At 34.5% G+C, this 26,773-nt stretch overlaps 1 protein-coding gene across 5 annotated transcripts in view; it reads right to left on the reverse strand.

Moving 5' to 3' along the window:
• The window catches only part of XRCC4 (X-ray repair cross complementing 4), a 258,352-nt gene that overhangs the window by 131,803 nt on the left and 99,776 nt on the right, over nucleotides 1-26,773 (reverse strand). For all 5 annotated transcript variants that reach the window (XM_039241051.1, XM_039241050.1, XM_039241054.1 and 2 more), the window contains 2 exons: nucleotides 24,863-25,015; nucleotides 23,713-23,819 (listed from right to left, as the gene is read on the reverse strand). In XM_039241051.1, coding sequence (XP_039096982.1) covers nucleotides 23,713-23,819; nucleotides 24,863-25,015 — 260 coding nt within the window. The remainder of the gene's footprint in view (nucleotides 1-23,712; nucleotides 23,820-24,862; nucleotides 25,016-26,773) is intronic.

Below are 26,773 nucleotides of genomic sequence, written 5' to 3' on the forward strand. Positions count from 1 at the left end.
CAACCAACCTCCTCATCATTGTGAAATGCCACCACATCCCTTAAGACATCATTCTTATCCCTTGAAGTAAGACAAACACACAGCCAGACTACTTACCAACCACTACTACTTCTACAATATTATTCCAATATTACATGTCAGTCTTTAAGGATAATAGGTTTGACTTTAAATGGAAATGATATATCAGGAGGAGGGAGATGTAAATATATCTTGGTTGAAAATTGTAAATAGCAAGGTGGTATTACAGAAATTTGTTTAAGAGAGAGCTATAGATGATACCTAGATTTGAACCCCAGTTTCCCTGCTTATTATCTGTGTAACCTTGAGCAAGCTACTGAATCTCTTTATGGATAATAATAATATTATTATTATTTATATTATTATACTTTATTATACTTATTATATTATTTATTATTATTATACTTATTATTATTACTTATTATATTATATACTTATTATTATTTATTATATTTAATAATATACTATATTATTATACTTTAATATTTGTAAAGTAATTAGCCTGGCACATTAACTGTTACATTAGTGGTTTGCTGTTATCAAGGGAAGTGATTTTGGATGATAATGCTAAGTGTTGGAAAAGGGGCCAAAGTAACAGGAAGGTTGAAGTGGCGAGTGGTGATTATATATATAATATATATATATAATATATATATATATATTAGAAATGTGGAAGTAATATAGATTCAATAATAATTTTCAAAATGCATAGAACAAGTGAGATTTTTTTTAATTTTAGGATAAAGGAGAATTGAATACATTTACAATTTCATAGACAAGACTCCTTGAAGGTGAGAGAATAGGCATTAATAAAGCAACACACTAAAAAGAGATTAAGCAGGTCAAATACTGTCTGCACCCATTACTAAGTTATAAAGTAAGTGGATGGTAACCAGATTTTAAAAACTAAAATATCTTAGAGAACATGAGAATTCATGAGATGTAACAGGGTGAGTAGTGTCTCATAAAATGAAATGTGTCAGCTTTATATACACATACAGACAAATGTGTATACTCAGCTGAAATATGAAATATATTCTTACTGTTGGTCTCAGATGAAAACCTTCTTACCTTAAGAGTGTAAGGCACTTTTGAAAGAGATTTTTCTTCTGAGGTGAGAAGAAAAAAAATATCAGTTAAGTGGGACTGAAAAAGTATTATTCAACTTAATAAAATTAATTAACCTATCCATTATATTCATTACAAAAGAGATAGACTAGTATAAAATTATGTTGTGCATCTTGGATTTTAAAATAAATGAGTGAAATGATTTAACAAATGCATTAATTTAAAAATCTTACAACTCAATTATCTTAAGTTATTTACTTTGTTTTACTGAATTTTTAACACCATGAATGAATCACTCTTTGAAAGTCTTAGGGGATATTCATTTAATTCATGACAATTAAATACAAAAACTAGTTTTCATACACCTGTATTACTTACTTTGGGTTCTAAACAACACCTCAAAACTAACCTTTGCTCTTCTTCCTTTTTTAAAAAATGTTTATTTTTGAGAGAGAGAGAGAGAGAGAGAGACAGAATGCAAGCAGGGGAAGGGTAAAGAGAAAGGGAGACACAGAATCTGAAGCAGGCTCCAGGCTCTGAGCTGTCAGTATAGAGCCCAACACAGGGCTCAAACTCATGTAGTGCGAGATCAGGACCTTAGCTAAAGTCTGCCACTTAACCACCTGAGCCACCCAGCTGAGGCACCTTTGCTCTTCTTAACAGTGCCTGAAGGGGCGCCTCGGTGGCTCAGTTGGTTAAGCGTCCGACTTTGGCTCAGGTCATGATCTCACGGTTTGTGGGTTTGAGCCCCATGGCAGGCTCTGTGCTGACAGCTAGCTCAGAGCCTGGAGCCTGCTTCAGATTCTGTGTCTCCCTCTCTCTGACCCTCCCCTGCTCACTCTCTCTCTCAGAAATAAATAAAACATTCAAAAAACAAAAAACAAAACAAAAAACAGTGCCTGTAGAGGACAAAGTTCAGAACTCCCAGGATCTCATGCAGCTGGCTCACCCTGGTGATTCCACCCACATTTCCCAGCTTCTGCTATCACCTACTGAGTATGGAGCCTGCTCTTGTGTGCTTCCCTAGCTCTGGATACACAGTTCCAACTGTTTCTGGGACATTTTTTTTTTTTTTTTTTAATCTGGGACTCCTAAAGCACAAATGTAATATTTGAATATTTTAAATTTAAAAATTTTAAATCATTCATTTTGATTATTAGCCTTACCATCAAACTACTGGTTTAAGGAAGAAATATAAAAGTCACAATGCTCTCATCCTTACGGAATAAGTCAAGTTCTGTCAAATCTGTCTCCAAATAGCTCTCCATCTCTCCCCTCCCCATCTCAGAGGACATTATTTTCTCTTGTTTTAATTCAACACCCTGTTAATTCATCTTTACCTCCCTGTTTTTCTCCTTCTGGTTAGTCTTACACACTCAAACCACTTATCTTTCTAAAATGTCAATCTACTTACACCTTAGAAATCCAGCTTATCTCTCCCCATTCTGCTATCCACACTCTTAGCCAATCACATACAACTTGTGTCCCTTCCTTGAATATGTCCTTTTCTTTCACTCCTTTTTTAAAAAAACAAAAACAACAACAAACACCTTCATACCTTTGCATATGATCTTTTTTCTCCACTTGGAATGTTCTGGGCTGCTTTCTCAACCTGCTTACTCTTTAGCTCTACTACTCATACTTCAAAATACAGTTCAAACATCAAGAACTAGAGATAGAGAGAGACATTCCTCTTTCTTTACCTTCTCAGACTTTGTACATAGCATTGTGAACATCCATTCATTAATCACACATTCACTTAACCATATACTGAGTACCTTCCAGGATCCTTATTTGTTATTTTGCATTGAAATTAATCATTTAGATGTTTCTTTCCGCAAATAGAGAGGGAACTCTTAAAAGGCAGAGACAACATCTTACTTAACATGGCTTCCCTGGAGTCAGACAGACATCAGGCCCAACACCTAAGAGGCATTTAAAAATGTTAGTGTAAATAAATTAATTTGATACTTTCGAACATATTATTTTCTTCTACCCTTCAATTATTTCTCTTTTCTCCAACAAACTTTAAAATTCTCTGCAAAGAGAGTCATCAGGCATTTAATTATTAATGGGATAGTCTGGGGTGAATAGGATTAAACATCTTTTCTAAAGAGATACAAGCCTGCTTGAGAGCTGCCTGAAACTTCGAATCATTAGCACCTATTTGTGGTCTCCTAGCAACTAACTATTTCTTAAGGAAAAGTTAAAACTATTTTGCCCAGTTCCTTATGCTTCAAAAATCCAGTATTTTAAAAACCTTTATATTTCCTGAGAAAATGGTTTAAATTTTTATTACTGATGAACCTGAAAACCACCGTATAGTTAAAAGGTATGACCTAAGCTTCCTTCTTTTATGAAAAATAAATTGCTTCATGGAAAAATCAAACTTACTTTAACATCAACAAAACTCACTTCAGTAAATACAGTTCTCTCATTTGCTCACATATATACACAGATGAACACTTTGTCTATTAGTATTTATTAGTGTTTATTATTATATTTTTTCTAACTTTGTCTATTAGTATTTATTAGTGTTTATTATTATATTTTTTCTACCTCATCCTTTAATGTTTATTTTTGTGTTACTGAAAAACAGCCTGCAAATTAGAGAATTCACTAAAGAAAGGGCTTTGTGAGCATTTAATAACATTTACTGACCCAAATAAGTACTAAAAGAATCTTTAGAGGACAACAGTTTTGTCCAAATTTTCAAAGTGCTCAGGGGTATGAAAGCTCATTGTTTATTCCAACAACTCACATGTCTCTAAAGCTTGGCAGATCCTTTTTCCAAACTAAAAGTATTTTTGTTCAAGAGGCAAGATCTTATGTTCTGAGTACCACCACTGTATCTCTTCATAAATCTATTACCAAATTTCACTAAGGTAAATTCGAGGATTTTTTTAATATTCGAATTACTAGAATTTAGACTATTAGCATATTTTCTCTCAATATTATGAAAATTTAAATAAAATAGCAATATGTTATTTCATTTAACAGTGGTATTTACCATCACCACTACCATGAACAGTAACAGTAATAACAATGCTAACATCAGCTAATTTTTATTAAGTATGTGACAGGTACTGTATTAAACTATATATTTATATAATAATAAATATATAAATATATGTATCTAAAGGGGCTTAAATTTAAATCTCTTCAATTAAAAAAAACAATGTTTATTTAACCTTTGAGAGAGAGATGGAGACACAGAATCTGAGGCAGGATCCAGGCTCTGAGACATCAGCATAGAGCCTGACATGGGGCTTGAACTCACAAACGGTAAGATCATGACCTAGGCCAGAGTAGGATGCTTAACCCAGGCACCCCAAATTTAAACCTATTTAAATGTACTGTAGCTTCCAATAATACAGTCTCCTCCACCATTTAGAAGACTAATTCCTTTAAGAATTATTGGGATGGCAACAGGTAAAAGAAAACATTGGAACATTTTTCTAGCAAGCGGCATTACAGTTACCTCCTGGGAAACTGCTGACTTTCCCTGACTTCCTTAGAGAAAAAAAGGACACTTTAAATACACTGGGAAACTACAAATTAAGAGCTGATTGAATTTCACAGATTATCTAATTTTCTTCTTACACTTTACAGATAAGAAAAATGAGATGCAGGTAGATTGGTAAAAACAAAAAAAAAAAACAAAAAACAAGACACCTTGATAAGAAAGTTATCAGTAGATCTACAACTGAAACCTAGATTTTCATAGTGCCACAAATAATGATGGTGTAAATCGCTCAGTAATTATTGTTGTTAACTAAAATTTTTAAAGAATAGAAGTTGCAGTAAGGAAAGGTTTCTGGCTAATACATAATTCCAAAGAGATCTGTTCTTTTCTGAGGGAAAATGGGTTCCTCCTAATGAGGCAATAAGTAAGCAAAAGATCAACTTGATATTATTCTAAAGTGAAACTTCAACGGTGACAGAGTCGATTATTAATAGCAGTAACCTCCTCTAGAGTGCCTAAGGAGAGAGAAGAGTTGAGGAGGCTCTGATTCCCTCTGTGGATTCATTTCCAGAGAAAATCAGAAATCAGCTGAGTATTTCCATGTGCCAACTGGACACAGGAACATGTGGTTATCCATATCAAAGTTAGAGAAATAAGATTTACATTGATCTCAGATTGATCCTTTCTATGCATCCAATTGAATTTTAAATAATAACTTATTATTATTAAATTATTAAAAATAATTTATTAAATTATTGTTATTTTAATATTATATATAAATTTATATATAATAAATAATATATTTAATATATATTTTAAATAATTATTATTAAACTATTAAAATTAAATTGTTAAAAATAATTTAATAACTATTTTGCAGTATAATAAATGACCAAAAATGCTATTTTATTTCAGCATTTTCTATACTAAATCTTGTCAGTTGAACTATGTAAAATAGTTAAGATTTAACAACCAAATCTAGTTATTAATTAATAGTAAAAGAGCCTGAATAACGGAGTGGGTAATTAATTACCATGGGCTTTACTGTCACCCACAAGTGAGTTCCAATTTTGGCTGTTTCTCCCACTAGTTGTGTGACCTTGGAATCTCTCTTTAGCACTGAGAGCTAGAAGTCCTGATATTGATCGTGGTCAAGATGAAATGAGATATATTATGCAAAGCACCTAGCACAGCTTCCCACACGGAGCAGCATAAAATCAATGTTGGTTCACTTTTCCATTACTCTTTCTGACCAGAAATTTGGCAGACTCAATGACCTTGGTCTGAACAAAATTTGATTTCAGTAATCCTAAGCACCCTGATTTTGATATCATTTTAAAAGGGCAGACAGACTTGGGCAAAACTCCACATACTCTGTTCTCCCCAAACTGAAAAAATAAGTTTCCAGTGAAAGTCCTAGTGCTTTAACACCTGGTCTTTTACCCAGCCACCTGAGAATTATGTGACTGCTCAGCTCCTACTCTTGATTTTTTGTCTTCAGTTAAGTTCTACCAGAGATATTCGTGGAGCACTCACTATTAAGACCTTTCATAAATCTTTTATACAAATACTACAATTCACTTCGACAAAAAAAAAAAAAAAAAAAAGGTGGCTACCCATTAAATACAAAGCACTGTGCTGATGCTGAGTAGCAAACATGAGTAAACCAAGGTTTTATCCTGTTTTTCTAGGAGTTCACAATTAGACAAGGGCACAACTATGTTGATGATGTTTGCTGTGCATTTAAAACATTTTCAGGGATGCAACAAATGAAAAAGGTGATTTTGATGAAAAGGTTGATGTAGAATACTGTAAAAGTTTATTTTTGTGAAAATATTTAATGGAGGCATAATTAGATTGCCCTCTGGCTTTTAAAATATTCTAAGATATGGTTTCATGGAAAGAAAAGTATAATGGGGGATAAAAGTTTTCTTTAGAGTAGTGTCCAACAAAAGAGAGATTTAAACCAGGCTAGCCTGAAGATAAAAGGAGTGTATTTTGCAGTGAAAGTCATTAAAAACACCTTATTACACATTGTAAAGTCCAATAGCAGAGGGAATTGTGACTCATTTAAACTCTAACAAATGACCAATCCGTGTAAGTGGGTCTCAGAGGCAGTTTATAATCAATCATAGTCAATGAATCTGTGAGTAAGTGGCATACCAGCCAAAGAACAGAGAATGAATGGAGTCTTTTAGGCTAATTTGGATATAATACAATGTTTAAATAAGCGTTATGAAGCTTAGGGGAAAAACAACTAGTATAAATTATACTTTATTCTCTGAAATAGGTAGGAAATTGTGCCAAACAAAAGTCATAACTGCCGGGCTTTGTTTAGCAATACGATGATGCTAAAATAAACTCTGAGGCAGTTCTGATGTTACGCCAGATAACGACAGAAATCCAAATGTGTCCACATCTTACGAATAGTGTTCAAACAGCATGGCAGGTAAGATGAATTAAATATTATAATCCAATTTAAACTGCATTTATTATGTTCATCTCAAAGATATTAAATCATGCTGGAAAGGAATCATTCACTACTTAGTGAACAAATGTTAGAAATCCTACTGTGTGCAAGGCACTATGATTGGTGATGCAGGAATAACACTAAATCAACTCAACTAACTGTTAGAACACAGAGAACGAAAAGTATGAGAAACAAGAAAACCTGTATCTAAAAAGTTCTTTGGAATCCATATATTCCTAAATAAAAGAGTAACATCGATTAGAATAACACTAGTCTGTGTAATCTACAGAGTGCAAATACTTTCACATACATTATTGATCCATGGCTTCCAGAGTCCCTTCCTGATATAGAGGTAAGAAACATGTATTCTATCCACAATAATAAAGAGAAGATTAGACATGAGCTCTCAGCTCAGTTTAAGTCCTTTCCATTAAAATAGGCTTTGGTACTTCTCCTTACAGACATATACTTTATTTTCATGATGCTAACGTTCAAACAAGGAAGCAGGATTAGAATGTGGTACCATCTAAATCACATGGGTTATTCCAATTTATGTGGTATTTAAGCAAACAAATGATACACAAGCAATTCTAGGCCAAAAACAAATTCTTATAAAAAGGTAACTTTTCCTCTCTGTAATTACAAAGAGCTAGTGATTAAAGAGATGTCAAATTTTCCTTCTAAGAGAGAATGCAGGTTAGTTTCTAAAGTATTTGATTTTTTTCTTTAAAATTTTTGTCTTTAAATAAGCATGAGGTGAGGCAACAGAAAGATACTAATAAAGTGATGGCACCTTCATTTTATGTTTTTAAAACAATTCTCTTCTTATTCTGAGTTTCTGTCGATCACACTCTTTGTAACATGAGCTATGAAAAGTCGGCTTTGCAAATAAAGTCTTTTCGACTGACAGTGTGTCTATGGGAAGTTCTCCATATAATTATCAGAAGCCATTTTTGTTTGTTTGTTTGTTTGTTTTGTTTGTCTTTGGATTTAAATGAAAGGTGGTCACTTAAAAAGCAATTGAATTTTTAAAAGAAATGATTCATTATTCCTGATTTCTTTTGCAATGGAAATTAAAACAAGTATATAATACCGTAAACACACAATGTCTTAATTGTGAATTCTGACTCTAATCCTAACAAAATCTAATATTCTTTTTCCTTGAAAAGCTATAACATAATATAGCAGAGATAGAGCCCGATCTGCAGGTGGAAAATCAGGAAAAGAAAACTTCAGAGTTTTTAAAAACAAAAGTCCCAAGCATTAGCCCTTGAAATCTATATTTTTTTAAATAAGGACAGTGCCAAGAGTTTTGCCAGGTAAACTCTGCCTATGTATTATTTTTTAAATCTCTCAAAAATGGATGCTGTCAACATTTTTATTTTAAAATATAGTATTACTTAACTTCAGTTTTGCACTCTCAAACTAAGCATGTCACAAACATCTCTGAAAAAGAATAACCAATGAAAGGGAATAAAGACAAATGTTCACAACATTGTAAAGGAGCCTCTCTTTCAGCAAATATCGTTTATTAAAGACCTAGTTTAATACCAACAAAATTAATTTCAGTATACAAGGTCAAATTAAAAAGTAAAGTATATCAAATATTGTTATGCACTTTATTTAATTTTCAATAATCTCACGTTCTGTTAGAAATAAATTAACTTTCTAATAATGCAAATCTTGAACTGTGGAAAATGGTGCATGGTGTAGTCCTCATTTAACAAGATTGAAAATGCATACTAATCAGCATATTAAAGACTGACCTATTTAGAAGTAAGGACATATGTTTAATTTTTATTAACTCCATGTTTTCAGAACTTATTTGGTCATAAAACTCAGGTTTAGCAAAGAATATTTCTAAAAAAAAATTTTAAATATTTTATTTCTGAGAGAGAGAGAGAGAGAGAGAGAGAGAGAGAGAGAGAGAGCACGCGAGCGGGAACAGGGGATGGTCAGAGAGAGAAGGAGACACAGAATCGCAAACAGGCTCCAGGCTCTGAGCTAGCTGTCAGCTCAGAGCCTGACACAGGGCTCGAACCCACGAACCGTGAGATCATGACCTGAGCCAAAGTCAGGCGCCCAACCGACTGAGCCACCCAGGCGCCCCTAGCAAAGAATATTTTTAATATTTGTCTCCTGGAATATAGTTTTCATGGAAGGAAGATCATTTCTAAGATGATATATCTCTAGTTCAAAGTTATCTTCCTGTTAGTACTCAATTTTAAATATTGTTTTCTCAAATAAAAACCAATGGAAATGTATTCAAAGCAATGCCTATAGCATCTTTTCCAGAATCCATCCTTGGTCCCTTGAGGTAACAATAATAGAATCATCCCTGATACCTCATCATCACTGTCACCACTACTGGCCCCAGAAGTTTTAATAACCTTTGGGTCACCAGAGTCACATGACAATGATGGCTATCATAATGTCTGAGAGTGTTAACAGTGCATATCAAAGACTAATTTCTCAAGATCAATTCACACAATACATTTTTTAAAGTTCCCATTCATATCACACCATTACCAGTCCCTCCTAATACCAGAAAACTCATCTCCAACAACGGGTAGTAGAGAGGGCATCAGATCAAGAGAGAGGGAACACGTGAACTACAGTGCTTAAATTCTACAGTTGTTTCTGTTGATCTGAATCACCTTTTGGTGGGATTTAGTGATGGTGCTAATCGGTGTTGGGCAAATCCTCTCCAAATCAAGCTGGCCCCTATTTCTCTGCACCAAGCAAACCAAATATTAGGTCGAAACACATGAAATTGCCAACATTTGACCATTATTAATGCACATAGATCTCATTTTGCAAATAAAGAGATATTTAGGGGCACTGCCTCTAATTACACCTTAATCAGAAACAGGAAACCGTGAATCTTTATGATGAAATGGAAAAAGAAGGATACCACAAAAGGCCTAATGGAAGACAATATATCCAAAACTGGTGAAGTGAATTTATACTTAAAAATCAGCATTCAATATACTTCATCTTAGTTTTGAACATTATGGAAGATTTTTTTTCTTTTAATAAAGGAGGTTTACCACCAATATTTACACGTTACAAGTGAAAAACACAACAACAACAAGAACAAATCTTTCAAAGCAGTGTTTGTGAAAACTGTGAAACCTCTATACCTACGGTGAATGGATGCTTATTCATTATTGACCAACTTTTAAAATCTTACATGTGGACTCATATTTTGCAGCAACTGTGTACTGTTGAGTTTATTATAGGAAATCTTGAAAACGTTCATCACAGGGATCCTGGGTGGCTCAGTCAGTTAAGCGTTATACTCTTAGTTTTGTCTCAGGTCATGATCTCACAGTTTGTGAGTTTGAGCCCCACATCAAGCATTGCAAGGACAGTGCAGAGCCTGCTTGGGATTCTCTGTCCCTCTTTCTCTGAACCTCCACTGCCCTCTCTTTTTCTCTCTCAAAAATAAATAAATAAAAACTTTTAAAAATTAAAAAAAAAAAGAAAAAACAAAGAAAAAATTCATTACTTTTCAAGTGTTGGCTTGGAGTATAGTTTTATCTCCTTGAAACCTTTATGCAAGTCCTATTTCAGAAAGAAACTTTGGAGGGACAGAAGAAAATGGATTTGCTTTTATGTAATTTATAATTAAGATGATATAGTTAAATGTAGAGTCATAATGAGGGGTGCCTGTGTGGTTCAGTCCATTAAGCCTCCGATTCTTGATTTTGGCTCAGATCATTTTCTTACAGTTATGAGATTGAGTCCTATGTTGAGCTCCATGCTGAGCGTGGAGCCTGCTTGGGATTCTCTCTCTCCCTCTCTTTCTACCTCTCTCTCTTAAAATAAATAAATTTAAAATATTTATAAAAAATGAAATTAGTATCAAAATGAGAAAACTCAATATGAAATTAAAGTTGAGTCTACCACATATATTCCAAATTATGAACAAGTAGTTATACTTCATTATAAAAAATTATTATACATTATTTCAATCATCACAGATTTGATAACAAACTAAGAACTTTTTAATACACAGGGCAAAATGCAGAGTTGTACAATATCAATTCACAGTTTCTTTCCTAAAAAATTCCTTTACTAATCAACTTCATCAAGCAAGAACGATTTCTGACAATGGCTGGTAAATAGAACTTTTTCAGTAGGTAACTCTCAGGTTTGCTCTTGTTCCAGGTTTAGTCAAGATCCATTATACCTCCCCTCTTTCTTAACTACAGAAAACATTTTGTTCACTTTCCATAGGCGAGTAAGCTTTAGGGATGAGGTCTTGATTAAATAAGCTAATCATTGAAAATACGCCATCTTCTTTCCTTACAAGTGATGATTTCAGGAAAGAGTCTGTGGCAATTCTTTGTGAAGCTCTGAGAAGAAATCTATATAAACATATGATAGACCTGATCATCTGAGATCTTCATGACATTGTGAAGATACTGACTTATCCAACAACAGAAATTCTTTATGTTTACACCTGGTATGTGAGATAATAAAGTCCTTATTATTACGTATAACTGAGTGTGAACTTCAGCTGAAATCATTCCAACTCAAAAACAAGTTAATGACTCTTTAGACAACAATTTTGAAATCGGTTAAAACTGTGCTCTATGACATACATATAGAACACAGTTTTAACCAAAGAAAAGCATGTAGATAACATAAGACAACTATTTGCTAAATACACAAACAGTTTACAATAGCCCCACTTAGTATACATAATGTTCAATACTAGCTTAGGCACTTTTATATATTTAGAAACATGTCATCAATGGAGATATAAACACTAAGTATATAACATACATTTTCCATCAAGAAAACAATATGGAGAATATACACAAATTGTATTCACTAAATGAATTATTTTTCGAAAAAAAAATACTACATTCCTTTTTGTTGCATGACACGGAATGAACCAGGTACTGAGGAAGTACCACCTTCAAGGAGCTAACAACCCAATGGAAAACAAACAAACAAATATATCTTCATAGTATATCAAAACTCCAATATAAGGAAAAATCTGATGTAGATATAATTGGATTCCCAGAAAAGGAGAAGAGAAAAAATAGGATAGAATCTCCTTAACATCAAGAAAAGAAGTCAGACATTTAAAACAGAATTAATCCCAATTCTTCTCAAGCTATTCCAAAAAACAAATCGAAGGAAAACTCCCGGACTCATTTTATTAAGCCAGCATCACTCTGATTCCCAAGCCAGACAAAGATCCAGCAAAAAAAGAGAACTACAGGCCAATATCCTTGATAAATACGGATGCAAATCCTCAACAAGATCCTTGCAAATCGAATCCAGCAGCATATAAAAACAATCATCCACCAAGATCAAGTGGGATTCATTCCTGGGTTACAGGGCTGGTTCAACATTCGCAAATCAATCAATGTGATACATCATATCTATAAAAGAAAAGATAAAAACCATATGATCCTGTCAATAGATGCAGAAAAAGCATTTGACAAAATACAGCATCCCTTCTTAATAAAGACTCTCGAGAAAGTAGGGATAGAAGGAACCTACTTAAACATCATAAAAGCCATCTAAGAGAAGCCTTCAGCTAACATCAGCCTCAACAGGGAAAAACTGAGATCTTTCCCCCTGAGATCAGGAACATGACAGGGATGTCCACTCTCACCACTGTTGTTGAACATAGTGCTGGAAGTCCTAGCATCGGCCATCTGACAACAAAAGGAAATCAAAGGCATCAGAATTGGCAAAGAGGAAGTCAAACTTTCACTCTTCGCAGATGACATGATACTCTACATAGAAAACCCGACAGACTCCACCAGAAGCCTACTAGAACTGATCCAAGAATTCAGCCAAGTTGCAGGGTACAAAATCAACGTACAGAAATCGGTTGCATTTTTATACACCAATGATGAAGCAACAGAAAGAGAAATCAAGAAACTGATCCCCTTCACAATTGCACAAAAAACCATAAAATACCTCGGAATAAACCTAACCAAGGATACAAGAGATCTGTATGATGAAAACTATAGAAAACTTATGAAGGAAATTGAAGAAGACACAAAGAAATGGAAAAACATTCCATGCTCATGGATAGGAAGAATAAATATAGTTAAGATGTCATTACTACCTAAAGCACTCTACACATTCAATGCAATTCCAATCAAAATTGCACCAGCATACTTCTCAAAACTAGAACAAACTATCCAAAAATTTGTATGGAACCACAAAAGACCCCGAATAGCCAAAGTAATACTGAAAAATAAAACCAAAACGGGAGGTATCACCATCCCAGACTTCAGCCTCTACTACAAAGCTGTCATCCTCAAGACAGTATGGTATTGGCACAAAAACAGACACATAGACCAATGGAACAGAATTGAGAACTCAGAAGTGGACCCAAAAGTATACAGCCAACTGATCTTTGACAAAGCAGGAAAGAATATCCAATGGAAAAAAGACAGCCTTTTTAACAGATGGTGTTGGGAGAACTGGACAGCAACATGCAGAAGAATGAAACTAGATCATTTTCTCACACCATGCACAAAAATCAACTCAAAATGGATAAAGGACCTGAACGTGAGACAGGAAACTATCAACACCCTAGAGGAGAAAGCAGGAAACAACCTCCTTGACCTCCACCGCAGCAACTTCTTACTTGACACATCCCCAAAAGCAAGGGAATCAAGAGCAAAAATAAACTGTTGGGACCTCATCAAGATTAAAAGCTTCTGCACAGCCAAGGAAACAACCCAGAAAATTAATAGGCAACCAACGGAATGGGAAAAGATAGTTGCAAATGACATATCAGATAAAGGGTTAATATCCAGAATCTATAAGGAACTCACCAAACTACACGCCCGAAAAACAAACAACCCAGTGAAGAAATGGGCAGAAGACATGAACAGACACTTCTCCAAAGAGGACATCCAGATGGCCAACAGACACATGAAACGATGCTCAGCATCCCTCCTCATCAGGGAAATACAAATCAAAACCACACTGAGATACCACCTCACGCCAGTCAGAGTGGCTAAAATGAGCAAATCAGAGAACTCTAGATGCTGGCGAGGATGTGGAGAAACGGGCACCCTCCTACACTGTTGGTGGGAATGTAAACTGGTACAGCCCCTCTGGAAAACAGTGTGGAGGTTCCTCAGGAAACTAACAATAGAACTCCCTTATGACCCAGCAATAGCACTGCTAGGAATTTACCCAAGGGATACAGAAATGCTGAGGCATAGGAGCACATGTACCCCAATGTTCATAGCAGCACTCTCCACAATAGCTAAAACATGGAAAGAGCCTAAGTGTCCATCAACAGATGAATGGATCAAGAAGATGTGGTTTATCTATACCATGGAATACTACATGGCAATGAGAAACAATGAAATCTGGCCATGTGTAGCAACATGGATGGACCTTGAGGGTGTTATGCTGAGCGAAATAAGTCAGGCAGAGAAGGACAAATATCATATGTTTGCACGTATAGGAGGATTAGGAGGAACTTGACGGAGGAACAAGGGGGAGAAGAAGGGCGGAAATGGTGGGGGAAAGGGAGAGAGGCAAACCATGAGAGACTCTTGAATGCTGACAAAAACTGAGGACTGATGGATGTGGGGGGGAGGAGGGATGGGTATGGAGGAGGGCACTTGTGGGGATGAGCACTGAGTGTTATGTGGAAACTAATTTGACAATAAACTATTTGTTAAAAAAAAAAAAAAAAGAAAGAAAGAAAATTGGAAGACAAACCTGAAGAAACTTCTCAATGAGTAGTCCAGAGAATTAGGAAATGGAAATCTAACAGAGAATGGAATGATAAAGTTCAAATGCACATATTTGAAGGAGATAATAAGAATAGAGATAATTGCAGGAAAGCAATATTCAAGGGGCGCTTGGGTGGCTCAGTCAGTTGAATGTTTGGCTTCTGTTCAGGTCATGATTTCATGGTTCGTGAGTTCAAGCCCTGCATTGCGCTCTGTGCTGACAGCTTAGAGCCTGGAGCCTGCTTCAGATTCTGTGTCGCCCTCTCTCTGCCCCTTCCCTACTTGTGCTCTGTTTGTGTGTGTCTCTCTCTCTCAAAAATAAATAAACATTGAAAGAAAAGCAATATTCAAATAAAAAAAAAAAGAAAAGAAGTCAGAGGGCAGCAAGGTGGCTCAGTCGGTTGAGCATCAGACTTTGGTTCAGGTCGTGATTTTACAGTCTGTGAGTTTGAACCTCACTTTGGGCTCTCTGCTGACAGCTCAGAGCCAGGAACCTGTATCAGATTCTGAGTCTTCCTCTCTCTCTGCCCTTCCCTCACTTGTGCTCTTTCTCACTCAAAAATAAACATAACAAAAATTTAAAAAAAGAAAAGCATCCAGAAGACAATGCAGTGGCATCCTCAATGTGCTTAAAACAAACAAATGAAGGCATCAAATACACTTAAATTTAAAATATAAAAGCATACTCACAGAACTCTTAGATTTTAATAAAGTGTTCAACTAAATGAAAACAAGGAACATTAGCACAGGAAGGGTTCTCAGAGATGAGTTCTGTAGTCAAACTTCCTGGGTTAGAACCCCAGTTCTATAATTGATTAGCTGCACTGCTTCAAAGTGTCCTAATCTTTCTGTGCCTCAAATCTCTTGACTGTAAAATGGTGAAAATAACAGTATATACTTCGTAGGATTGTTGTCAGACGTAAATAAAGTAATGCATCTAAGAAACCTAGAATACATTCTGGCACCCGGATAAATACTTAAGTTGATAGTAGTTGTCATGGTGGTAATAAAGTTATGGTAACAGAAGTAATGGAACCATAACAGAACAATAATAGTAACAGTAGTAGTAAAGGAGGAGAAAAAGGGGGAGGAATAATAATTAGAATTAGAATTACAAGGACAGGTAACGATAGTCATCACTGTCAGAATAATCATCATTTTCCAGGGGTTACAAACTCAAATACTTCCAGAAATCATGCACATGATATCAATGAATAAAGTGAACCAGATCAAATATGAAAGGAAATGTTAAAGACTACAGGAAATGGGACTACCAAAGACCAATAATTACAATCTCTGATATAGTCCCAAGTTATTCATTTAAATAAAAAAAATATGGTTGTTAATATGGCTGCCCACTATGCTTGGGAAATAACATGACTAGCAGTACTCTAAGTTCTTTTTTTTTTTTTTTTGGCTGTTGCTGTTCAGTCATCCTCCAAATTACAACTCTCCGCACAAAACCCTGAGGGTCACAGATACATGTTGTAGGTACTATTTCTCAGTACCAATGAGAGTTTTACCTCAAGGCTTGAAATTGGCACTTAGGGTCTCACTTTGAGTCCTTTGTCTGCCCACCCCACTTGTAACTGTGCCCTTTCACGACATCATGTATTCAGACTCTACTTAGCAAGCCTGCTGATATCCATCCTTCACACACTCCCAGTCCCTGTCGAATGAAGCTGCAGCAAGTATCATGTCAATGCTGGTGGGCTGGCAACATTCCAGAACCACATCACTAGTAACCTTCCTATCCCTTTGATCTTAAATATGGCTTATAAATGATGCTGATGAATTGGTTCAAGGAACCAGAAGCACTCTTTGTGGCACAAATCCTTGTCACAATCACAAAGAGACAAGAATCTTTAATACTACATTATAGATAGTCAGCTAATTTAGAGAATATTGCTACATTACCCCACTTTTTGTCTTAACTGGGTCATGGTTACAGTTACACATGTGTCAATAAAAATGTTTAGCTTCATTTTCCAAGGACAAAAATGACCCAGGCTTTTTCTTAAGTCTGTTTTACAATGAATCAAAAAACAATAAATAAATAAGATAGTGTAATACCTTTTGCATTTGTTAGATATAAACACTCAATCACACCCAGAGTCATCTGTATCCACTTAAAGATCTCACACCCTTACACTAACAGCTTGATAAAAATTTGGTAGTACAATTTGATTTCACTTTCATAATGATATACATCTTTTACAGAACCATAAAATCAGCCTGAGATGGAACCTTTTAGAACACCAAGATCAGTATGTCAAACAGAAATATATGAGTGACATATAGAATTTTAAATTTCCCATTAAACACATTTTTAAGAAGTAAAAAAGAAGAAAATGAAGTTAATAGTAATAATATATTTAACTTAATATATACAAAACAATTATTTCAAGATTTAATATACAAAGGTATTAATAAGACATATTACTTCTTTTTTCATACTACATTTTTGAAAATCAAAGTGTAGTCTATACTTAGAGCTCATTTCATTTAGGACTAGCCACATTTCCAGTGTTCAAGTCTCAGGTAGCTGGTGGCTATGTTACTGAACAGTGCAGCGCACCTCCAGACAAATGCCAGTCCAATGAACTGACAGATGGTGATTTAGCTTCCATTTGAAGGCTATTTTCTCTTCTTCCCATCTTGTCATATATTCTAAGTTGCAGTTTCCTTTTAACATGTCTTACTCCATCTTTTCTTGTTTAAATACCCATTCTCCTAGGTCAATGATTCTAAATCATTTTTGGAATATAGTCCCCATTGAAAATATAATAAAAATTTGATCCTTGCTCTAGAAGAATGTACATTTGCATTGTTATGAGTTGAACTGTCCTTTTGTACATTTGCATTGTTATGAGTTGAACTGTCCCCACCAAAGGACATTTTTGGGTCTTACTTCCTGGTATGTAAAAATGTGATCTTACTTGGAGACAGAGTATTCACTGAAGTAACATACAGAAGAACACAGTTAACCTTTCTAGGCCTCAGTTTCCTCATCTGAAAAATGAAGGGCTTGAACTAGAAGATCTAGAACTATAGAAGATCTAGATTTCTGAAGTACATAATATCATTCATCAGCAATGTTGCTTATGTATAAGAGCCCAGGACTGCTAGGAAATACACTCAGATTGCTCTTCCTGTTTTGTGACAGGTTTTACTAAATCAAGCTTTTTATTTAGAATTTATAAATAAATGAGTCTATGATAAAAAAAAAAAAGCTGGATAAGATTAAGGGAATAATCTGTGATTCTAAAGTTGAATTTCTGACTAATCTCTTTGGCAGTACAAGTTGTTACCCCATCTGTGAGTAGACATTCACTGTTTGAAGCAACGAGCTCTTTGATACTTAGAGATTTTGGATTCTGTTCTATTTTTAAAAGCTACTATATCAGTATTCATCAACTGTTTGACATAGCCATTCATTTATTTTCTAAAGGCTATTCTATAATCACACTTCCTTTCAGGAAGCCCACCAACTAAGTAGAAGCCTAAATTACTGATAGCAGTTATACAGGGTCCTTCCTCTTCCTGTTGGTTAAAAATCAAGACTAATTAAACTAACGTGCTAAATTGTGGGCTAATAATTATGCAAAAAAGTGGTAAGAAAGCTTATTTTATTTGTGTTAGTGGTTGTGCACCTTTAAAATAAAGCTAAGAAGAATAAAACATATTAGAAAAAGTATTTTTCTTATTTATACTTTTAGTAAGGTTGATTTAATCGGTCTCTAATTTTAAGAAATCTTATCAATTTCTGCTAATAGAAACAATTATAATTTAAAAATATTGATAACCTTAATAATTTAAAAATAATTAAAATAATTAATGAGGCATTAAAATAATTCATCTTGTAAAGACTAATTAGGAGCCAATTAAGCATAAGTTTTCAAAATGCTTCATAAGAGCCTTTTTCTATGAAAGAAGCTCAATTTTTCTACTAATTATTCACTCACATTTTGAATTATGTTAACATTAAGAAATATTTTGCAATAATGGTTAAAATTCTTAGAATATTCATATGCATTAAAATTATTTTCTCATATAATTTTAGTCTTATAGTATCAAAATGGCTATAAATATGAAAAACTGCAAAACCATAAATTAGTTTTTAGGTTATATCAGACACTGTTGGGGCCAGTAAAAGCCCACCTGTATGCACTCAGATGCTATACTAATTACACTCTTATGTCTTTGTATTGTGGTGAGGTTCTGTTTCAGGAGACTTACTCAACCTCAAGTTTCTCTGCAGACATGGACATCACCTGTTACCTTGATTTGTATCCCAACAAAAAGATTTTCTGTAGAGAAGGTCAGTTTACTGTATCTGTAGTAAATAATATATAGTAAATAAATCTTTGTAATCTGGAGGCTGAGCTATAAATAGAGATCACAGCAACCAGTTTACCAATCATAATCTTAATTTGAAACAAAGCAAAATACCTATGAGCTCTAGGGCTTTAGTATGCAGTTTAGTTTACTTCTTAAACAAAGGCTGTAATTCCACTGCTACCTACCTAGAAATTCTAAAAGACCTATAGAAAGTAAACCTTGCTTTATATTTTTACAGAAAAAGATAAAATGTAGCTGTAAGGTGGTATAGACTGTGACGTTCAAGATTCAGAATTCTTTGGAGATCTCCTTTTAACTAACAAACTTTTAAATGTTTTAAGTGGTTTTCATACTATATGGTATCACACACATAAGCATGATGTACTTTATTAGACGGAGTACTGTCATCAGTTATTTCCTCAACAATCCTAATGATGGGAGGAGAAGATTTAAAACTCTGGTTGGATATATGTATATATATAAATAAACAGACCTTTTCCATGAATATTGTGAAATCACTAAATGTCTTGGTCTCACTAAACTCAGAGTATGCAGGAATAGGGTAAATAAAATGGGAACAACTCAGGAGGAAATTTGGTGGTTTTAATAATGATGAGAACACATTTGCATAATAGAAATGACAACCAAGTTAAACATTTAGCGATTTAAATAAATGGCTTTATGGAAGAATTACATGTATTAAATCCCATCAACTGCTGTCCTCTTGTTCTTACTATAAAGAAAGCACACATGAAACTGTACTATTAAAATAAATTCAAATATTTACTTGTACAATTAGAATAGGTAATTTATTATCAAGATGGCAGAATAAGTTCAGGAAGAAACTTTCATTGCTCTGGCCCAAACACATAGTAATAATATGAAAAATACCAAGACAAACTATGATTAAATATATATACATATACCCCATGAACTACCAGTATATTTTGTCTCTGTAAAAGAGTGAATTGTTGAATCTGCTAAATGATAAGGAAGCTTATTTTGTTGTATAACGCATAAAATATTTTTCCTCAGATGGAGAGAATCTAGTTCTTAATTAATGTTAGAAACAAGGTTCTTTTTTTTTTTTTTTATTCCTAACCTTCAGTTTCCTAACTATTTCTTCCTGGAGCAGAAGGAGGAAGACTGTTAAAATTTATAATACAAGTGTTAATTGTTTTTTTTATGCTCTTAATTCCTGACATCAAACCTGACAAAAGTTAAATGAATAAATAAATAAATAAATAAAACCGGAATGGAGACCTATAGGTCAAATATGTAGTGAACTGGATGTGAGTTAAAGAAAATATGCCATGTAAAACATAGAAAAAATGCACAATGAACTAAACATTTTTGAAGAGAAGAGAAATTTTGCCAAATTTAAAATAGTACTATTACAGTAAAGCTTTGCTTAAAAGAGACTGAACACATAAAGGAACCCGTTCTCATATGCCCATTATTTAACCATACATTTTCTCTTCAAAAATAATTTCCATCTACTTCAAAGGTTGGTGAGATACTCTGAATAAGAACAAAATCAAAGACCACTGTATTTAATAAAAATTCTGACCATTTAAGTTGGAAAGAGTACAGATTCCCTTTTTAGTGAGCTTTCAATTACATGTGATTATTAAAAAATGACTTCATTTTATACTGGGTCACCAGTGTAAAACAAGCATGCCGCCCAAATCAAAAGAAATTTAACTCTGATCTGCAAAAGTGAGAGTGTGTGTGACTGTGTGATCCAACTCAAATCTAATTAGAATCAGATTAATCAACCAAAGTATTTAATCAGTATTAGTAAATTTCCACGGCCGCAATTAGATACCTTCCTGTCTTTGTCCATTTAGTCTGCTTTCTCTCCTGTCATTAAGCAAAGCGTCCATACTCCTAGCTAAGCAATCCTGCCACTAGTGCTTCTGACCCCATCTTCACTTAGACACAGTATTCCACAATTGCGGCAAGATTTTACACGGTTCCTTACTTACTCATAAATAGGCAAACATGTTATTATTTCTGTCATCTAAGAAAACAACAACAACAACAACAACAATTCTTGACTTCACATGCCTCTCCAGCAGCCAGCCATATCTTTCCTTTTCTTTATAGTGAAACTTCCTTAGAAGTGTTGCTAAGGCTTGTTAATTCTTATCCAATTACCTCCTCTCATTCCTTTTGAATTTCCTCTTGTTGCTATTCCACTGAAAACATTTTATTAAGATCCCCAATAACATCTGTGTTGCCAAATCCATCAGTCAATCAGTCCTTGATCCTCATCTTTTTACCCAGTCTGCAGCACTCAACTCAGTTGATCTCTATCTCCTCCTTGAAACACTTTCTTGACTTGTTCTCTAGAGTAGCACTGCTATAGTGTTTGCCTGTTACCTCCAGGCTGCTCCCTCTCAGCCTTCTTTGCTGGTCTCCTAGTTTTATTGACCTCTACACATCCAAGTGTACTAAGGTGGAGTCCTTGGATCACAGCCCTTTTCTCTCTTCTCAAAGTCCCTTGATAGCTCAGCCAGCTTTAAATACCTCCTTACTTAGCCTTCTCCCAAACTCCAGATTTGTATATCCAACTCCCTACTCAATATCTCAGAATTAATGTTTGTAAAGCTCAGTTCCTAACCTTCTCTTGTAGACTCTCCTAATTCAGTAAGGCAAGTGTATACCTTCAGCATTCAATCTGAAAAGCTTACCATGATTAGTGTCTATCTTTCTCTCAGGAGCCGTTCACAGTTCATCAACAAATATGCTGTTTCTAGACATACCTAGAATATAATATGCCTGTTGCTTATGATCTTCACTGCTACCACTCTGGTCTAAGCCACTCACTTCCTTCACTCATTGTTGAACCAGTGTCCCAGTGCCATATCTTCTTGTGTGGTCATCACACTATGTATCCTCTAGTCTCAGCACAACAGCCAGATTAATCCTGCTAAAACTTTAAGTCAGATCCCATCACTTGATGTTTGAAGCCCTCCAACAATTTCCAATGTAATTCAAAGCAAAACCTGAAATTCTTACAAAGCCTGTAAGGCCCTACACATGCCTCACACATGATCTGGCTTCTCTCTGACCTCATATTCTCATTCTCCTTATTTTCATTGTCCTATTTTATCAATACCTCCCTCCATTCTACTGCTTGAATATGTCAACAAAAAGTTGATGAAAACTCCTGCATCAAGGCCTTTGTGGTTTACTGCTTTTTTCTACCAGGCAAGGCTCACCCCACAGACAGACTTGTCACTTACTCACCAAGGCCTTTTCTGATGCCCTGGCTAAAGTCACAACCTTTGTCCTGCTTCCATCCTGACATTTTCTATCATCCTTACCTGGTTTAGTTTTCTCTTCACCATTTATCACTATCTATAATAGTTTATACTTAATTTATGCATCTTGTTATTGTCCAATTCCCCAACTAGAATTTATAAACTCCATGAAAGCAGACATTTTTGTGTTTTGCTGTTTACTACATGGAATAGTTCCTGGTACATAATAGGCACTCAAAAAATATTTGCTAAATAAATGCATTTATTTTGAGAATATGGGACTTCTAGAAGCATGCAAGTGTAAGATGATTTCAGAAGGCCTTGCCTCTAGGAAATGTTTAAATCTCTAGAAAAATCATCCATGATTTATATCTGAGGGACTGAGTGAGGCTCAGGTACCTTAACTTAAACTGTCATTTTTTCTTCCCTTCCCCTGGAACCCATCTCCCCGATTACAATTCCTTTTCTGAATAGCGAGAGAAGGCTCAACTTCAAGATAATGTGAAAAATTCTATTTCCTCCTGCTCCTTACTCACTGATAGCTCTAGCTAGGTGATCTCGAATGTTACAGACAGCCAGCCTCGAGCTGGAGATAACTAGCACGAACACATATCTTGCTTATTCCTGATGCACCCTTGTTTAATAAAGAATAGTATGCCTTGGAGTGTATGTGTGCATTCTTGCTTGTTTTATTGCTAATGAGTTGCTGCATATTATAATAAATACTAATTTTCAACATTATGTACTTGAGGTTTTAGACTAAAACCCCTAAAAGAAGTTTTGGAGAAGAGAGTTTTTACTTTTTTTTAGTGTTTATTTATTTTTGAAAGAGAGAAAGTAAGCAGGGGAGGGCCGGGGTGGGAGAGGACACAGTATCCCAAGCAGGCTTGGTACTGACAGCAGAGAGCCTAATGTGAGGCTCAAACTTTTTTTCCCCCTAATGTTTTTTAATTTTTTTCTGAGAGAGAGACAGAGACAGAGACAGAGACAGCATGAGTAGGGGAAAGTCAGAGAGAGAGGGAGACACAGAATCTGAAACAGGCTCCAGGCTCTGAGCTAGCTGTCAGCACAGAGCCCCACACGGGGCTCAACCCACGAACCATGAGATCATGACCTGAGCCGAAGTTGGAAGCTTAACCGAATGAGCCACCCCGGTGCCCCAGGAGGCTCGAACTCTTAAGCCTAGAGATCATGAACTTAGCTGAAGTCAGATGCTTAACTGACTGAGCCACCCAGGAGTCCTGAAAAAATGTTTTTCATAACATTTTCATTATGGTTTGTTATCAATAGAGTAATAAGCCCAAGTGAGATATTCAACAAAGGTAATAAATGTATTTCTCTTACCTGGAGCTAACAAAGAGGAACCAGGCAAGTTCTCACTTTCCTCATCAGTACTTTCTTCATAGATGGCATCTCTGTCAGCAGTCATTCCAGAACATGTTGTGGCTTCCCTAGAAACAGAGCAAGGTTGAATTATAAAGTATTGGCTCACCCGTGGTAGGGATCAAATTCACCAGTAAGTAATTACAGAAATTATCCCTGGAAAAATTCTGTAATTAAACAAACATATTGAAATACATATGATCAAGATGAAAGCACTTTAAAGACTATCCGTTAGCTCTCTTAAGAACAAGTTTCTCTTCTACCTAACTTGAATGTGGTTAATGCTTGCTATGATTAACTCTTGAATCAGTTTCTTATCACATCATTCATCTATCAAAATACTATTCTTCCAAATTACCTTCTGTGGATCACACAGTGTTCAGTCTGCCTTGCTTGTGATTGCCCCAAACTTCTGAGACAGGTACCTTTATTCATATTATGAAGATACCAAGTAAAACACAGAGTTTAAAGAACTTCCCCAAAGTCATGTACTAATAGATATCAGTGTAAGACCAGCACCTGAACTAGGAACACATGACATCAAATGTTACATTCTTTATATGATGTCATTATTAAACCTTGCTTTCTCTCAGAATCAGGGCAATAGACTCTAACCTATATCCAATAAAATAATTAAGTGGATAAATAATAAAATATTAAACAATAAAAATCAGACTAAAATAATTATAGTTGTCCCAACCAGCTGTAAATCACTTGTGACTCTTTCATAAAAAAATCGAGTACACATCCACTCTCAGATTAACCACTGCTTAGACACCAAACTGATAAATGTGTATTCAACTCTGCAGTTTTGCAGAAGATAAAAGTTTTTAATTAATATATTTTAATGATGTCTAAGAATTTAATAGATAATACTTAGTTAAATCATGTGACACTTTTATGATTTAAGTACAGTTATGACAGTGGGCAGACATGTAGTGATCATGCTGAGAATTCTCCAGCCCACGGATTCCAACAAGCAGAGCATCCAACCCCAGACTACCAAATGATCTCATACACTACAAAGTTGGCACCTAACTTTCATTACGTTTGGGAAGAAATTCTATTTAAGTGTATGTATCTGTCATCTCCAAACAGACACTCCAAATACCTTTCATGCTCAATGTTCCTTTCTGGTTCTTGAACTTCATTTAACAATTTATTCAAGCTTCTGATCTTTGCTTTCTTCTCATTCAGGACCAGAATAAACCGCTTATAGAGATCAGTCTCCAAGGCTTCCTTAGCAGTCACACATTTTTCAAATCTAAAACGTAAATAAATAAATAATGTGGTTTTCCTTAACATTAATATTATTCAATCCAAAACGAAAGGTGATTTCAAGAACACTTTTCAAGGAAATTACAATTAAAACTCACTTTTATGGGTTTCCACTGATTTAAAGTTTCATAGAGATAATGAAGCAAATAATGGGAATTTATTGTTTATTAATGTTAGTAATTTATGTAGTGAGATAAGGATCAAAATTAGAAAATGATACCAAAAAAGCTTTCAAAACATCTAAATGCTTAAATGTTAATAATTTATTCACATCTACCATTTATTTCCAAAGGGATATGTTTTATGGGAGAAATATCACACAAGAATAATTATAGCCTATAATTCCTATATTTTCCTAATATTGCTATAATAGTAACAGTGACTGTGTTTTGTGATTACATGATTTACCTGTTTTGCCTAAAGAGATCATGAACTGTTCCGTGGCAAGAACATGATTTATACAGTTGGATCTTCAGCATCATGCGCACACGCTTCTATGAGCATGTATATAATGAATGCAAGTATTTAACCTGAAATTTCTCAGGAAAGAGTAATGAAGCTGCAAATGTGAAACACTATATATATATATCCTCAATTTTAGATATATGAAAGAAAACATAAAATTCTGTCATTTATAATTCGTTCTACAACATCCAAAGAAGTGAACAAAAGACTATACTAATTTTAATCTTCCAGATATAAAGAAAGCTAAGAAGCAGAGATAGCATATGTAAGATTTGTGCATACATGCAAACCATGAACAAACCTATAAAGACTCAAATATAAATTATTTCATATAAAATATTCTTTTAAATGTAGTCTTGCTCTGCCTCGTGTTCTCTTTACTATTTACTTTTGTTGTCCTATACAGGTATTTTAGTATTTTCATGATATCTGTATAGATGTGTATATATGTCAGATATTTACAATATATAATTTCTTCAGTGAAAAATGAGAAACAAAAATGTCAAAATTTGATACCTTTGATATATACGTCCTTATGCTTTCAGCAACTTATCTATCTAAAGATGCAAAGAATTGGGGCCTTTTATGGAATGAAAAGGAATAAATAAAATACATTTTCTGGGCGAAATTACAGCTCTCTTACAGTACAGTCATTGCCAAAGTTGTCAACTCCATAAGGGCAGAGTGCATGTGTGTTTTACTGACTGCTTTATCCTCAGTGCTTAACACAGTGTTTGGCATTCGAGAGATAGTAGGAGCTATCAGTAAAATGAATAAAGTAAGGGAGTTAATACAGACTTCTTATAAAGAAATGGAGAACCTGTGATTCTGAAGTTATTTTTCACTCTTTTAACAGCTCTTCACCACTGTAATAGCAACATTTTTCATCTGCTTCAGCTTCTAAAAGAAATTGTGGTAAATATTAATATAACAGTACTCCTTTTACCAAGCAAAGCTCTTTGAGAAAGATGTATACCAAAAGGTGTAGGAAAAAAATAGAACCAAAGCTTAAGAGGAGCTGCGAATATTGATGGCTTATTTTAAGCAGGGACATGTCAATGCATTTTTATTTCAGATGCAAAGTGTTATATAAACATTCTACATTATTTTCTTTTACTACTTTCTAATATAACCTAACAAAAATGTTGAAAGATGAGTAGAATATATGTATCATACTTGAGAATATTATAAAAGGCTTTAAACAAAGGCAAAGTAAAAATCAATTTTAACCATGTACAATAAAAATCTTGTATATTTTTATAAGTTGTATTATATAAGT

This window comes from Hyaena hyaena, unplaced genomic scaffold, assembly GCF_003009895.1.
Source record: "Hyaena hyaena isolate Hyena2069 unplaced genomic scaffold, ASM300989v1 scaffold_188, whole genome shotgun sequence".
Classification (NCBI taxonomy): Eukaryota; Metazoa; Chordata; class Mammalia; order Carnivora; family Hyaenidae; genus Hyaena; species Hyaena hyaena.